The sequence below is a fragment of the Mangifera indica genome, chromosome 16, assembly GCF_011075055.1.
Source record: "Mangifera indica cultivar Alphonso chromosome 16, CATAS_Mindica_2.1, whole genome shotgun sequence".
In the NCBI taxonomy this organism is placed as follows: Eukaryota; Viridiplantae; Streptophyta; class Magnoliopsida; order Sapindales; family Anacardiaceae; genus Mangifera; species Mangifera indica.
In genome coordinates this window covers 11941133-11958227 of record NC_058152.1, presented here as the reverse complement: position 1 = coordinate 11958227, position 17095 = coordinate 11941133, and the positions used below count along the sequence as shown (strand labels likewise).

The 17095-nt window shown below is 31.5% G+C and overlaps 3 protein-coding genes across 7 annotated transcripts in view; all 3 read left to right on the top strand.

The window, feature by feature from the left end:
- Positions 1 to 17095, top strand: part of LOC123199215 (disease resistance protein RPP2B-like) — a 69256-nt gene that overhangs the window by 22204 nt on the left and 29957 nt on the right. The window contains exons 7-8 of one of the 3 annotated variants that reach the window (XM_044614134.1): positions 15197 to 15373; positions 15465 to 15971. The exons of the other annotated variants lie outside the window; for them this stretch is intronic. The gene's annotated coding sequence lies outside the window, so the exon portion shown is untranslated. Of the gene's footprint in view, positions 1 to 15196; positions 15374 to 15464; positions 15972 to 17095 lie in introns of those variants that run through there. 3 annotated transcript variants of the gene reach the window in all.
- LOC123199230 (transcription factor TGA1-like) lies at positions 3276 to 5001 on the top strand. Its single transcript, XM_044614159.1, has 3 exons — positions 3276 to 3547; positions 3748 to 3975; positions 4570 to 5001. The coding sequence occupies exons 1-3, from the start codon at positions 3293 to 3295 to the stop codon at positions 4720 to 4722; spliced, it is 636 nt and encodes a 211-aa protein (XP_044470094.1). The 5' UTR covers positions 3276 to 3292; the 3' UTR covers positions 4723 to 5001.
- On the top strand, positions 8126 to 15971 carry LOC123199216 (disease resistance protein RPP2B-like). 3 transcript variants are annotated; one of them, XM_044614139.1, is made up of 7 exons: positions 8126 to 8739; positions 9376 to 10456; positions 10708 to 11076; positions 11200 to 12219; positions 14045 to 14584; positions 14700 to 14738; positions 14998 to 15971. In XM_044614139.1, the coding sequence occupies exons 1-5, from the start codon at positions 8222 to 8224 to the stop codon at positions 14564 to 14566; spliced, it is 3510 nt and encodes a 1169-aa protein (XP_044470074.1). In that variant the 5' UTR covers positions 8126 to 8221; the 3' UTR covers positions 14567 to 14584; positions 14700 to 14738; positions 14998 to 15971. The 3 variants fall into 3 exon arrangements, with proteins under 3 accessions (XP_044470074.1, XP_044470073.1, XP_044470072.1); XM_044614138.1 differs by having other exon boundaries at positions 14045 to 14589; XM_044614137.1 differs by having other exon boundaries at positions 14045 to 14738.

Genomic DNA, 17095 nt, shown 5'->3' with positions numbered 1-17095 from the left:
ATACTGTAAGAATTTTGTTATCATTGGCTGCCCACTTCAATTGGCAACTCCTACAGTATGACGTTAAGAATGCATTTCTCCATGGTGACTTAGAGGAAGAAATCTACATGAACATCCCACCAGGATTTGAGGGAGACACAGGTAACAAGGTGTGCAAGCTAAGAAAGGCTCTTTACGGATTAAAACAATCTCCTAGAGCATGGTTTGGGAGATTCGCAAAAGTTATGAAGGATTCTGGGTACAAACAAAGCCAAGGTGACCACACTCTCTTCATTAAGCATTCAGCTGTAGGGGGAGTGACTGCTCTTCTAGTCTATGTGGATGACATCATAGTAACTGGGAATAATGAGAAAGAGAAGCATGAATTGAAACAGAGACTAGTAAGAGAGTTTGAGATAAAAGAATTGGGAAAACTAAAATACTTCCTCGGTATTGAGGTGGCATATTCCACACAAGGAATCTTCATATCTCAGCAAAAGTACGTGACTGATTTATTAACAGAAACAGGAAAGATTGGGTGTAAGCCAGTCCCTACCCCAATGGATCCCAACCATAAGTTGGGAGATGCTAAAGGAGAACCAACTGTTGATAAAAGAATGTACCAGAGGTTAGTTGGTAAACTCATATACCTTGCTCACACTCGGCCAGACATAGCATACTCTGTGAGTGTGATTAGTCAATTCATGCATGATCCAAGAGAACCTCATCTTCAAGCTGCTTACAGGGTGTTGCATTACTTAAAAGGCAGTTCAGGGAAAGGAATCCTGTTCAAGAAGAACGATACTCTTACTTTAGAAGCTTACACTGATGCGGACTATGCAGGTTCTCTAGTGGATAGAAGATCAACTACAGGGTATAGTATTTTCCTTGGAGGAAATCTGGTAAATTGGAGGAGTAAGAAGCAAAATGTGGTGGCAAGATCATCTGCAGAATCAGAATTTAGGGCTATTGCTCAAGGATTGTGTGAACTGCTATGGCTGAAGATTATCCTAGATGATTTAAGAGTCAAATGGGAAGGTCCTATGAAACTTTATTGTGACAACAAGTCAGCTATCAATATTGCTCATAATCCTATACAACATGATAGGACAAAACATATTGAAATTGATAGACATTTCATTAAAGAGAAATTGGAGGAAGGATTAGTGTGTATGTCTTATGTTCCATCAGAATGTCAATTAGCTGATGTTCTAACAAAGGGGTTGAACAGTTCGAGATTCCATGATCTTGTATTCAAGCTGGGAATGGAAGACATCTATTCCTCAGCTTGAGGGGGAGTGTTGAGTTGTAAATAAATTAGGAAGTAATGAGTTGTAAATAAGATTAGGAAATCCCTTAAATAGAGGGATTAAGTTAGATTAGGAAGTACCCAATTTAAAATCCCTTGAATAGAGGGATTAAACAATTTTCCAGATTTAGGAGTGATTTAGTTTCCTATTTTTCCTCTTGTAATCTACTATATAAAACCATGTAATATCAATTCAAGTATTAGAAGAGAAATTCAGAATTATTTTTCTCATATTTCATCACACCGCCTCCTACCAAGTACGAACAAGAAGCAAGTAAACCTTTGGATAAGGTAAGTTCAATCACGTTTCTGGCCATTTGTATGAATACTTTTTGTATTGGGTAGACATATTTGTTAGTTCATTGAAAGATTTCTGCGGAAAACTATAAGAGTACAAACTATTTTTCTCCTCCGTGTTCGCTACCCACCCTCACACCCCCCCCCCCTCCTTTTTCCTTTTCCCTGTTGTATTTTCTAGTTCAGGTTAGTTATTTGCATGTTTATCTACATCTTCTGGTTTCGGCAGACTCACAAACGCTTGTTTCTGCTCTTAAATTATTGTTGCTTTATGTTTTCCTAGTTGTCCGAAACTTTTGAAATATTACACCCTTCAAAAGTGGTTTATGTATCAATGCAATGAAGGTGGTTCTTGTATTAGTTTGTGAGGACTTTTGGTCATAGCTCTGTGTTCTGGTATATTTGTATTCTGCTAATGTTAGCATATACTATTCTATTGTTTTCTCTGGCTTTCTTTTGTATTCTGCTCTGTGTTCTAATGTTAGCATATACTATTCTGATTTGAAACAAATTCCCTAACATGTAACAAGTGGTTTGGAACTTTAAATTGAATTTTTATTTGTTTTGCAGACCTATGTTCAACAACTAGAATCTAGTAGATTAAAGTTGGTTCAGTTAGAGCAGGAGCTTGAGCGAGTGAAACAACAGGTCTAAAAGAGATTTACTATTTCTATTCCTTGCTTAGTTGGTATTATGACACTATGAACCCTTTCCCACCTATTTCCTATTTACATTCAAATATTCAAAACAACGAATCCTACACTGTAGGGTTCGTATATAGGTGGTGGAGTAGAAGGTTGTCAGATGGGGTTCTGTGGACCTGTAAACCCAAGTTTGTCAAAGTATTGCTGAATAACTTGTTTTGATGTCCTTCCTCACAAACATTGCTATTTCTTGAAATTGCATGACTCGAGTTGCTTGTTTTGGTAACTAAATCTTGAGGCTTGGACTGTGTGCATGATAATAAGACTATTTGTGGAATTTTGTTACTACTAGCTTACCACCACCACCATTGATGGTATGCTTCTGCTATTTATCAATTAATCATGTTTCCTTTAAAGCACGATTCCTCGATGTTCGCATAATTTTCTGTTAGTATTTTAAGTGTAAAACATGATATTTGAATCCTACATTGGAAAGTATAGGCTTCTAGTGTGAGATTTATATGACTTTGGGCTCTTCAATTTTACTAGCTAACCTTTGAAGTATGGTTCTCTTAAGGTTCATATTATTTGGTATCAAAGTCATCATCATGTCTCTCAGTTGCAATCGTGTGACTCGGATGGTGACGTACCAAGACTATAGAGTGTGATGGTATGTTCGGATTCTAAATGTAAGGTATGAGACTTGGATTCCACATTTCAAGTGCTTGCAAAAAGTACGTAAGAAAGACTGCATAACTTCTTCATCCGCAATGAAGTCCTTTCGAAGGTGTCTATAAATCAATGTCTCAAAAATGTTCCTGGCAATAGATTCCAGCCATCCATAGGCACAAGTTTCCAGAACTTTGCAAACTTGACAACTCCATGAAAAATGATGTTGTGTTATGAAGCTATGTATATAATCTCTGATGTGTTGAATCTGTTCTTTGACATTTGATTTCCTCTAGTTCATGTTGCTTATAAACCACAACTTTTTGTTATTTCATCTTCTTGCATTCAATAAAAAGTCCTCACCGAGATTTGTGCAGGAATTGCTGCATTTGAGATGGAGTATGGACACTGGGTTGAAGAGCAAACTAGGCAAATTTGTGAACTGAGGTCTGCTTTGCAGGCCCATATTAGTGATTTGGAGCTTCACATACTAGTGGAGGGTGGCTTGAGCCACTATTTTGAACTTTTCCGCATGAAATCTACTGCTGCAAAAGCCGATGTTTTCTATATAATGTCTGACATGTGGAGGACAGCAGCCGAACGTTTTTTCTTTTGGATAGGAGGATTTCGCCCTTCCGAGCTTCTTAAGGTGATTCATATTTCAGTTTATTCAATAAAGTGAAATAATTTGCACTATTGAAGGTAGTTATGGATAATGGTAAGGAGAAACCGTAGTTTTGGACACACGCTTAAATATTGCTTGCTCACATTCTTTTTAATTGAATTGTTATATAAGGTCTTTTACCACAGGTAGAATAACACTGATTCATAAGCTGAAATTGATAATAGGTTCTCGGTCCTCATCTTGACACCTTGAATGAGTCACAAAATATGGAAGTTAATAATCTAAGACAGTCATGTCAGCAAGCGGAAGATGCTCTAACTCAAGGCATGGAGAAATTACAGTCGACTCTTGCTGAAACTGTGGCTGCTGGTCAACTGGTAGAAGGAGGTTACATCCCAAGGATACCTACTGCAATGGAGAAGTTGGAAGCTCTAGTTAGCTTTGTGAACCAGGTAAGAATCCACATCATTGCCTGATCAAGTATGGCTTTATTCTGGATTCTTCCGAAGTATAGCTGATGTTTCTATTGCATTCTATCTTAACTTGTGATATCTTTCTGTAATCCATTTTCGGACCCATCAATTAGTTCTTTATCAGCACATCTAATTTAAATTGAGAAACTTCATAACGAGTTAAATTTGCATTCATCTGTGAAATTGAAGTTTTCTTCTACTTCCAACTGCTTATTAAAAGCACCATGCAGCTGGTATGGAAAATAACTGGGTGATGATTGAGTTATTATTTTGGCCGAAATTCTGCAAGCCCGTGATACCAGACAAATCACACTTATTTTAAACCATCTTCTTGGCATTGAATTCATTATTTTGGTTATTTTTTGCAGTCATGATTCATAGGAAATATCATTTTCGTGATTTTTCCTTGAGTGCTTCGCATTTCTGCAAAACTTAAGTGTGGTTACCGAGTCTAATATGGATCTTAGCATAACATGGTTCTTTAAATTTTGGGTTCATACAATCTGGTCTATGTTAGTTTTTACTTGGAACATCTTGACATGTTACCAACTTCATAAGCTCTTGCCTGAACAGGCTGATCATCTTCGCCAAGAAACACTACAGCAGATGTCTCGTATCCTAACAACTCGCCAGGCAGCTCGAGGCTTGCTTGCACTAGGAGAGTACTTCCAACGTCTTAGAGCTTTGAGTTCAATTTGGGCAACCCGTCCTCGTGAGCCTGCGTAATCTTATACCCGAAAAAATCAACAAGCTCAAAATCTCTGGAAGATTATCATTGTCGGAACTTTGTTTCCTGATCAGAGGTACCTCTGGACATTGCTGTTATAAACATAATGGTCATGCTTTAAACTGCCGACATTTTTGAAGCAGCTGCAAGCGTCTTGAGAAATTGTAAATATAAATAGTCTTTTTACCTGGACAAAGTTATGTTTGTAATTAAATCAATTTTTGATGCATGGTGTTCATTTTTATCATCTCTTAAAGAATATATTTAGGGTTTATGTTTTTGGGGTGCCGCTGCAATATTGTCCTGTAAATTTTTACAAGGCAACAGTTTTTGTACTCTATATGTTGTTATTTTACAAGATCTTGCATTCTTAGAGTATTAATAGATTCTTGATTGCGTATTTATGTTGTTAATAAATAAAAATAAAAATAAATCAATAATTATTTCAATACTTTCTCCATTGTAGATAGATTGATATCGAATGAGTGAATTGATAACATTAATATAACATAATAAAAATTTTAAAAAAGATTTTATTTATGTTGATGTTATTGTAACATCAACATAATAATACCTGGTAAATAAATTGCAGCCTAATATGACTAACTTAATTTAATTTTGAATTTATTCAGTTCGATAACTTAAATATGTTTAAGTCATCGAGGTTTAAATCATCATTAAGAGTTATAATGAAACTTATAGATAATCAATCGAATCTATTTAATTCACCCGACCCAAAACATTTGTGGATATTTGATGGGGTGGTCAACTCTAATTAATACAAAAAATCCTGTGACGGACCAAAGGTCTTTGGCTAGAAATGAATGACATCACCGCCACCTCATCATCATACTTTCTTTTATTCACCTAATGTTTTAAAAATTTCTTGAAACCCCTCAACTTTTCCTCATGGTTTATGCTTTTATAATCCAAATTCTAAAAGTATTAATGTATTAATAATAATAATTTAATAAAATTTATATTTTTATTAAAGTTAAGCTATATTAATAAATAGTTTAGGAATTATACACATACAATCAACAAATATATGTTTTATAAAAAAAAAAAATTCAACTCTAAAATTTATGATGAATATTTACGTGATTGTATTTATAAAATTCTTTATATCTAAATTTTTTATCTATACAAAATCTATTATTTTTTACAAAATAAATAATTTTTGTCAATTAATAATCATATTTCTTGTTGATTGAATTTTAAATGAAATGTTGGATTAAAAAATATTTGTAAATATAAGGTTATTAAGATAAGAGATAATAATAAATTTTGTATTAAATTGAGTTTTTTTTTTGGTAAGCAAAGATTTGTCCGTATAATTGTGTTCTACTTAATTTATATAGTCTAAAAAAAAAAAATTATATGCATAAAAAATAGTAAACTTTAGTTAATTTAGATGAGAGTAAAGGGGTACTCAGTATTTTCAAAATTACAGGACTTTAATGTAATTTTTGAAATTAAGGGGTGCACGAAAGAAGACTTGCTAAAAATATGCAACGTCAATATCTGGCATTTAAAAAGGGCCACATGTCAAATTGTGGTGAGAATGCAATAAATGACATTTAAAGAATACCGATGTATGTTAACAAAAATTTAGTCATTGTAATTAATGGGAAAATGACTGCATATTTTATGTCAATTGATCAAATAAGTTTCTTTTAAAATTGAGTGTGATAGCGATATTTTATTTAATATACAAGGGAAAAATATTTTTACAAAGACAAAGGGATAAAAGAAGAATAAGAGAAAAAAATTTACTAATTTTGTAGATACCTCAACAACGTAAATTATACTTTTTAAGAAGTCCTTCAAAAGAAAATTTTGATTATTCAAAATTTCTAACTATTAACTTAAATATAATTTTTTTAATATTATTTTGGGGATAACAACTTTAATTATTTTAATGAAAATTTTTTGATCTATTAAAAAAATAAAGTGATAATTGAATCTATCTAGGCTTTGTTATCTTTATTAATTTTCTAATAAAGATTTTAAAAACATGATAAGCTACAAGTATATGTATACAGACAATAAATTTCCACCCAAGGTTGGTTGAAACTATATATTTTCACATTGTATATTACAAAAAGTTGAATTTTCATTCGACATCTATTTCTGCTAAAGAATTACCTCAAGTGAAGGAGCAATAAAATCATTAATATGTTCTTAAATAATTTTAAAAATGAAAATATAATATTTTAAAATTAGTTATAATTTTAATATTTTATAAAAGCCTAAGAGATAAATTTTTAAATTGTTAATAATATATTAGTAGTTTGACTTCTATATTAAGTGTTGATAATAATTTTGTAATTTTAATGAAAATGTAAAACAATTATTTCAAAGAAAACTTAGCAGATTACTATCAGAAATGAATGACAGATGAGACTTTAGTTTTTTAAAACTTAGAGGACTAAAAGAGTATTTCTTTAAAACTTGTGCATTTAGCTAAAAAAGAAAAAGGCAAGGTAACTTGCTTGGAAATATAATGCATGTGGAAATCAAAAAGCAGCGTAATGTTCACGGGTCAAAAAGTCCATGTGAAAAAGACGAAACACAGAGCATCTTCCGGGAAAGCAGATAAAACAAAAAAGAGAAAGGCAGGCCATCTTCCTGGAAAAGAAATGAAAAAGATTCAAATATTATGGAATTTAGTTCAATTACTCAATTAGGTTATGTTTTAGTCACTGTATTGGTGTATGTTGATAAGGACTTAGTCTTTAAAAGTATATATTTAGGGTTTATGTTTTTGAGGTATTCATATAATATTGTTACATAAATATTATAAGACAACTGTCTTTATACTCCATATGTTGTTATGTAAAATTATATGTTTTACAAAATTTTCTGTTTTTAGAGTACAAAAAGATATTTGATCGTGAAATACCGATAAATGTTAATAACGATTTAGTCATTATGATTGATTGGAGAATGACTATATATTGTATGTAAATTTATTTCAAAATACTGGTAAAATTTTTCCTCCTATTCTCTTTATTTTTAACTTTCTCTCTTATTTTTTTTATTTTCCTTTTTCATAAGTTTATGGGATACATTGTAATTTATTAAGATTATTAATAAATTATAGTAATTTTGTAATTTTAATAAAAAAATAAAATAACCATTTAAAAAAAAAACTTAACAGATTATTAATAAAAATGGGTGATGAGTGAAAATTTATGCTTTTTAAAACTTATGGATAAAAATGCATCATTTCTTTAAAACTTAGGTGCGCCCGAAAAACAGTAAAAAGCAAAAAGGCAGGGCAACTTGCTTGAAATCAAAGGGTAGCGTAATGTTCACAGGTCTAAAAGTCCAAGTCAAAAGGACGAAAGACAGGGCATGTTCCTGGAAACCAGATAAAGCAAAGAAGAAAAAGGCCGACCATCTTCCCGGAAAAGAGATGAAAAAGACTTAGATATATTGGAATATAGTTCAATTACTCAATTAGCTGATGTTTTAGTTTAGCCTTCCTTGTTTATGCGAAGTACCTCTCATCATTTGCAGCAGTTAATGGCTTCCTCTTCTTCTTCTTCCAATACTCCTAAATTAGAGTACGAGGTTTTCCTTAGTTTCCATGGTGAGGACACCCGGCAAAACTTTACCAGCCATCTGTATGAAGCCTTTTGTAAGAAAAAGATTAAAACTTTCATTGATGATAAGCTTAATAGAGGAGAAGAAATTTCTCCCTCTCTTTTGAAGGCAATTGAACATTCAAAGATCTCGGTTATCATTTTCTCTAAACGCTACGCTTCCTCCAGATGGTGTCTCAAAGAACTTGAGGAGATTGTTAAATGTAAGAACACGTATGATCAGATCGTAATACCAGTCTTCTATGACGTAGATCCATCTCATGTCAGGAATCAAACTGGGGTTTTTGGGGAAGCATTTGCTGAGCTTGAAAAGCGTTTTATGGATGATTCAGAGATGTTGCAGAGATGGAGGACTGCTTTGAGGGATGCAGCCAACATTTCTGGTTATGATTCAAAGAACTCTAGGTAACTGCAAATTTTTTTATGTAATAATCTTTTTTTTTGGTAAGTACTTTGAAGCTACAAATTACCAATTTTAATGGAATAATCTTACACACAGCAGTTCCATCTGTTTTCTATTTTTATTATCTTTTCCAGATTTACTGGAAACAGATTCAGATGGTCAAAATAATAATCAATTAGAAGTTTGATATTATATTTTATACTATGCTAATTTTGGTTGGGTTCTTGTTGTGTGTCTTTTGACCCAAAACACAGAAAGACTTAACACAAACACTATCAATTGAGACGAACGGTCAGTTTTACCTTTTTGAATGACAGCTAATTACTATCTAAATATGATGTATTATTGAATACATACTTACTGATTATTTCATTTTTTCCGAGAATTGAATTGAATTTTAGCATTGATAAGTTTTACAGGTTTTTAGGATTTAGAAAATGATGATCAAATTATATTTGAATCAAAAATTTTGTGCCACTGAGAAATGAACTTGAGTTCATGTCGTGATGTAGTTATTCTTCATGCCAATCTTACATTTTAAAAATTTGTATTCAATGATTATGTTATATTTCTTTATTTCGTTTTTAGTCATTTAATTTTAGTATCATATCATTTAATTATTTATTTTTTACTTTTAGGAATGAGACAACGCTGATAAAAGATCTTGTCAATGATGTATGGAAGAAATTGGATTACAACTCCTCAATTATTCCTTCCAAATACCTAGTTGGACTAGAGTCATCAATCGAAGAGATTGAAAATTTATTATGTTCAAAGGGTGTTTGTAAGCTAGGAATTTGGGGCATCGGGGGCATAGGAAAAACTACTCTTGCTGATGCTATATTTAAAAAAATCTCTAAACAATTTGAAGAATCTTACTTCATTTCAAATATTAGAGAAGAATCAGAAAATAGTGGGGGATTAAATGACTTATGCCAAAAATTGAGTTCTGCAGTTTTAGGGGATGAACATCCCAATCATAGATTCACCTTCACAAGAAGAAGTCTTATTAGCAGAAAAAAAGTTCTTATTGTATTTGATGATGTAACGAAGTTAAAGCAAATGCAATGTTTAATGGCAATTTTTGGTGAGTTGGATTCATACAGTCGAATCATTATAACGTCAAGGGATAAACATGTGCTAAAAAATTGTGAAGTGGATCGCATTCATGAGATGACACTGTTATCTCCTGATGATGCTTTTCAACTTTTTGAACTACATGCCTTTAGAGGAAACTCTCCAACAGCAGATTATACAAAGCTATCATATGAAGTGGTAGCTTATGTTGAAGGTCTTCCACTAGCTCTTGAAGTTTTAGGTTCCTTTTTATTCACTAGGACAAAGGGAGATTGGGAAAGTGCACTAGAAAAGTTGAAAACAAGACCTTATGGGGATGTCCAAAAGGTATTAAAAATAAGTTACGAAGGACTAGATGGTGAATATAAGCGTGTATTTTTGGATATTGCATGTTTCTTTAAAGGGTGTGAAAGAGATTTTGTAGAAGCAATCTTGAAAGCTTGTGGCTTAAACCCTCGTATTTATATAAAAGTTCTCATTGAAAGGTGTCTCATAACTACATCATTTGACACCATAACAATGCATGATTTACTTGAACAAATGGGTAGAGAAATTGTTCGGCAAGAATCAATTGATAATCCTGGCGAACGTAGTCATTTGTGGGATCATGAGGATATATTTTCAGTATTGAAGAATAATACGGTAAGAGTCAAAACACTAATTTTTTATTTCTATTTTATGCATAAATTATAATAAAATATTTGTTAGCAGAATATTTATTTTCAATTATCATTGGGAATTAAATTATTTGGTATAGGGCAGTAATGACACATCTATTATTATTTTTATTTACATATTCTGAAAAGAAATATATTTGAGAGTAAATCACTTAAGAATTGATGTAATTAAGCAATTTCAAATTGACTTTTTACCAATATGCTTGTGATTACCAGGGAACTAGAGCAATTCGAAGCATATGCTTGGATATGTCTAAAGTAGAAAAGCTGCATTTAGATCCTGAAGCTTTTAACAACATGCAAAACCTACGATTCTTGAAATTTTATGGGTTTGAACATGGAAAGAATGTGCCTGAATCTAATTCCTCTGCATTGCTCCACATCTTGAGATGGTTGAAAAGAGAAAACTCCAATGATGGAAAGGTGCATGGTTTTGAGAAACTTAAATTTGATTTCCATCCGATAAGGTACTTTTGCTTTCATGGATATCCTGACAAATCATTGCCGTCAAATTTTAATCCAAAGAACCTTGTTGCACTTTACATGCCTAATAGCAAAGTTGAAAAACTTTGGACTGGTAACCAGGTATTTGTTAACTTTTATATTGCTTTTTTTTTTTGTATGCTTTAACTTGTAATTTTTTTGTAAATTAGTTATGTTTCTAGCTTTACTTCATTTAATTTTATTATTTTTTCTTTTTTTTGACAGGTTCTTGTTAATTTGAAACATATTGACCTCAGTGACTCTAAGCATCTACGCAGAATACCAGATTTGTCACTTATGCCAAATCTTGAGAGCTTAGAACTTGATACTTGTACAAATTTGCTTGAGAGTTTTTCATCTATCCATAATCTCCATAAACTTGTTATCCTGAATCTACAAGGATGCAAAAGCTTGAAAAATCTTTCAATTAGTGATAGTTGCCAATCTCTTCGACAAGTTTTTCTCTCTGGTTGCTCAAATCTCGAAACAATTCAATATCTCCCTGATACAGTTGAAGAGTTATATCTAAATAATACTGCCATTAAAGAATTGCTATCAATAGAGCATTTATTTAGACTAGAAATGTTGAATCTTGAAAATTGTTCAAGGCTTGAGAGATTACCAAATAGTATTCGTGAGTTGAAATCTCTTAAAGAACTGTATCTCTTAAATTGTTCCAAACTTGATAGATTACCTAATGACATAGGAAACTTACAAACTCTGGAGCATCTGTTACTGGAGGATATTTCTTTTGTAGAAATACCACCATTTATTACAAGTTTGATCAACTTGGAGACATTAGGTTTGAGTAGATGCAACATGCAGAAGCGATTCGGTATCCCACTCGTCGATTTCTCTGTCTTCCAAAGACTATCAATCTTATACCTGATTGATTGTCGCCTTGAGGTGTTACCCAACGGTATTTGCAAATTACTGTCGCTGTTTTCTTTAGATCTTAGCGGAAACGATTTTCAGACGCTACCAGAGAGCATCAAAGACCTCTCTAACTTGCGAGATCTTTGGTTGAGGAATTGCCAGAGGCTTAAAGACTTACCAAAGCTTCCAAGAAGTTTACGAGTACTGCATGCAATGAATTGCATATCTCTTGAATCAATATCAAGTTTACTAGATATGAATTGTCTTTTGGGGACAAGTGACTTCATCAATTGTTTCAAATTAAAATTAGATATGACAAATCTTGCCTTGATTATTGGGAGAAGTGCAGATGCGTTGTGTCACCGCTTTGTAAGTCTATCTCTCTCACTTTTTTCTGTTTTCTTAAGATGTCGATTCATTTTCTATAAATTTTGAATCTTCTAACTTTATAACTTTTAATATCTTATTCAAAAGATTTAAAAATTAAATATGAGTATACATATTTCATTTTAAGAGTAAAAGAGGTGTAGATTAAAATTTTAATTTATATAAACTTAACAAATAGCCCTACCTTTATAGTGTCTTGCCTATTTCAGATTTTTTGGGTGCGTTTTATTGGATTGCACTATGTTTTTAAAGTTTTATTAAATTGAAAATAATTTGGGTGAAACTATTATATTTATATATAATATATAATAATTAAATTCAAATTTCATAATAATATACTAAATTATTTAAAGGGAATTTATAATATTTACCATACAAAATCAAGTAGGTTAAGTGAGAGAAGACAAAAAGAGAGAATTTATTTATTTTAATTGATTATCAACATCTAAGCATACAACAACTAGGATTTATATAGAAGATTCAATTGCCATGTTGGCAATCCATCTCTCTTTAATTTTTTTGATTGAAACCTAGAAAAGAATCTAGAGATTATTTGGAATGAAGATAGATTGATGCTTGAACACTATGGCTAGGTTTTCTTATTCCTGTTTGTGCTATAATGAAACAATGAGTTTTGGCTAAAACTCACCGATTTGATTTAATTACAATTAAATCCACCACTTTGTAATTCTAACACTTAAGTACCATTACAAACAAATTCACCACTTTGCGATTCAAACACTTAAGTACTATTACAAACTAATCCATCACTTTGCACTTCTCATACTTTTATTGTCAACATCTCCCCTTAAACATAACTTTAATAGTTGACTCACCTTTATTCTCAATATCTTTCCTTAAACATAACTCCCTTTATTTTCATCATCTTGATAAAATTTTTTAGACAATACACACCTAATGATATTGGGTTATGAAACTAGTGGATAGTTTAATTCAATATAATCTAAAGAAAAGATTAATTGGTTTCTCATGTATACAAAAATTTTAAAGGAGAAGTATTTATAAGGGAGAAATATTTATAAGGGTAATGACAAAACAATAAAAGTATATATACTCAATAATGAGTCTACTATTTGACATATAAATAATATTTTATATTGTGATAGAATAATTTTGAATTAAAGATTATATTGAATTAAACTATCCAGAACAAACATTGAACAAATTTGATGAAAGAAGAATACAGGTTTTGATGAAAGAGAAAACAGAAAATAAAGAATAGGAAAGGAAATTGAAAGCCTAAGTGAAACTTTCACTTTTTTTTATAACTCTATTTTTTTATTATGGAACAATCTGTTTCGGTTGAAACTCACTATTTTACATTATTAACCAAAAGCCACTATTTTTTTTAGAAACATAAATCATGTCCATCAAATTATGAAAACTATTCTAACACCACAATATTCTTCACAATTATAAACAGATCCACTAATTTGTAGTTCTCACACTTTTATTCTCACCATACTATTAAATTTACTATTCTCATCATATCTTAACTTTAAATTATATTATACAAAATTACATTTAAAATATAGCTTTCTTATTGTATAATATTTTTATACATATAAATTTACTATTGTTAACTAAATAGTTAATATATTTAATTAGTTTTATTTGATAAAATGAAATACTATGTAGTCTTAATCTAAGACAAAGTTGATAATTTTTTAATTAAAATATTTTCTATCTGAAAATCTTACTTGGACTGTTGATTTATGAATATCGAGTTTCTTACAACATAATATTAAAATATACAGTATTAAATAGACTACTAATGTACATGCAGGATATCAAGTATGAACTGCAAACGGCGAAGATTGTTTACCCTGGAGGCAGAATTCCAAAGTTTTTTGACTTAAAAAGTAATGAATCTTTTATAAAGTTTCCAGAAGGTTGGGCCAAAGATAACTTAATTGGTTTCATTATATGTGTTGTTGTATCATCACAAGACGATAAACTAAATGTTGGATTTCGCCTGATTGTTAATGGAAAGATGATTTTTTCTGATTATCTGATTGACTCATGGCCTGTTTGTCTTAAATTTCCTAAAGGAGAGGAAGTTATTGAATTAGATCATGTAGTCATAGGTTTTCAATGCCTTCATATGTTTGAGGCATTTTCTACACTCAATTTGAATAGCCAAGGTGGTATTGAGTTCTTCGTTGAACATGCAACTAAGAATGGTGAGGTTCGAAATCAAGTGAAAAAATGTGGAGTGACTTTGTTATATGCCAAAAATGATGGTTTGAGAAGAGTTAAGTGGACAAAAATGAAGAAAGATCTCGAGTGGTGGAAACTTGAAGGTTGAAATGTTGTTACAGAAAAGGTAATGTAAGTACAAAATCCCTAAACTTATAATATTAGGTCAGAACATGTCGATAAGATCCCCATTATGTCCCCATGTCTAATCTTGGAGCTTTTTCCTATGGTATTCTTTACAGATGATGTGGCTTACTGCATAGTTGTTTAATAGTTTCAAGGTAAACTTTACTTCATGTTGCCTTCTGAACTATTTGGCTAGCTTTCTGCAATTTACATTCGTGGTCTATGCTTTATAGTTCTCTATTACAGAATGTTGAAGTGCCTTTTTTTTAAATGTTATTCAGTGTGTTGTTGGGTTGGCTTTATCTCAGACTGGCAACTAAGCGTGTGGACACAAATTCCCTTGACTGTCATTTTAATATTCTCTGGATTTTCTTGCCTGGAATTGGATTATGTTACTAACTACTACTTAATTAGGTGTTGTATGGTTACAGAGATGTTTTGCTGCTATTTGGTTCTCTAGGCTATGAAAGGGTATTGGTTGCTGTTCGATACTGCTGTAAGCTTGCTATTAACTAGCAATTAATTAGGTGTTATATCCATTGCTGCTTGGCATAACTTGGAGAAATAATTTGATGTGAAATTTGCTAATCATCTAGCCTCACTCTCTGTACAGGGGTTGTTAGAGTCCTCGGTTAACAGCAGGAAACAAATTGATGCCGTACATTTCATTCATGCCTTTCATCTTACTGAAAGCTTTCCCCCTGTTCCCCTCTCGAAGACATACTTAAAGAACTGAAGCAGAAACTCACAGGGAAAGGGTGTGAGTTCGGGTGGAGATACTAGTGCACAGGTTAATTTTCATACTAAAGCATAATGAGTGAGTGATGCTTGGAAATTCCTTTGTAACTATATGCTAAATGAGAATTTTCTTTTCAATACAGATTGATGTAAATGCACAGGAACTTGCTGCTTTGACAGCTGTAGTTAGTTGTGTCCAAGAGTACAGGCTTGAACCTGACAATCCTCTCGATCCAGTTCAGAAAAGGATTGAACAACTGGAGAGGTTGAAATCTGATAAGAAAAGGGGTGGAGATTTTGGGAGACGTCAACACTCCAAGAAACAAAGAGCAAACTGAGGATACAGTGGATTTCTTTCTTACAGTGGCAAGGCAGCTCTTCGTAGGCGTGTTCTGCCTGCTTTCTGATGTGTCGGGCCCTTGCGAGCAAAATGCAACATTTTCTTTGACAGGGCAGCATATGGAGGAATGCCTGAGACATGTCCTCTGGCTGGTCCAAACTCTTATGATTATCAAGTTCCTAGCCAGCCTGTTTTTGCTGAGCAACCAAATGATCAAAGAATATGCTTTTTTATCCCCAAGATGTAGTTATCAAATGCAAGATTTGTGTGCAACCTAAGTGAATGTGCACAGAATTTATTTGTGAGTGAATGGCATTTTCCCACCCATGTTTGGCTGTAAAACACTTCTTCACCCCTAATTAACATAAATAACATTTCTTCATCCAAAATCAAGCATAAATAATATTTTCTAACACAAAATTAAATTTTTTATTGAAACAATATGATTAAAAAGTAGAATTGTCATTTTATCCCTATTATTTTATTTTTCAAAATATCATACCACACTATATTAACAAAAAATTAAAAATAATACTCTAAATTATATAAGAAACATATTATTTCTTTGTATTTTCACTCTCATTCTTTATTTCCCTCTTTTTATAACAAAAGTCTTTTTCTCGTATAATTGTATATTATAAGATAAACTGTAATTTCTGAAAATATAAAGGGTTCTTTAATTTTTTAGGGTTATTAGAAATTCATAAAAAGTTTTGAGTCTTTTGGAAAATTTTAAAATATATTATTTCCTAATAGTTTTAAAAATAATATTACAATCTCAATGAATTGAATTGAATACAATTCAAAGATTAATTTGTGAGTTTTAAAACTTTTTTAAAGTTTAAATTATTATATTTAAAACGTTTGAGTCAGATAGAATGTTGTTATTTTAGGAAAAGTGTTTTTTATGCTAATTAGAAGTAAAAAAGTATCTATACAATAAACCTTAGGTGATAAAATGTTATTTATGCAGTATTATTTTAAATACTCAAATGGGTATAAATTTATGTATGTAATCATATAATTAAATATTATTTTATCTTTGATTCAGTATCATTCAATTGCATGATGACACATATAAATATATTTATTTATGTAGTTAAAATGAGTACAAATAATTTTATTGACGTGAAAATGCTGTAGTTAATAAATTTTTGGCCAAAGGACGATTTCCCGCCCAAGTTTTAACACAAAGACAAATACACACTAGTGTAGTTTGAAAAATCCAAATACCTATCTATTGACTAACTTTCGTTAAAATTTTTTGTTAAAAATAAGAGTAAAATCGTCATTTTATCAATAATATTAAATTTATTATATGTTTCTAAGTTTTAAAAACTAATAACTTTTATCTTGTCTAAAGTTTTCTAACTTTTCAAAGTAATATTCCTCCCCTTCCTGGGGCCAGACTTAGGGTTTAATTTCTTTTCCTCT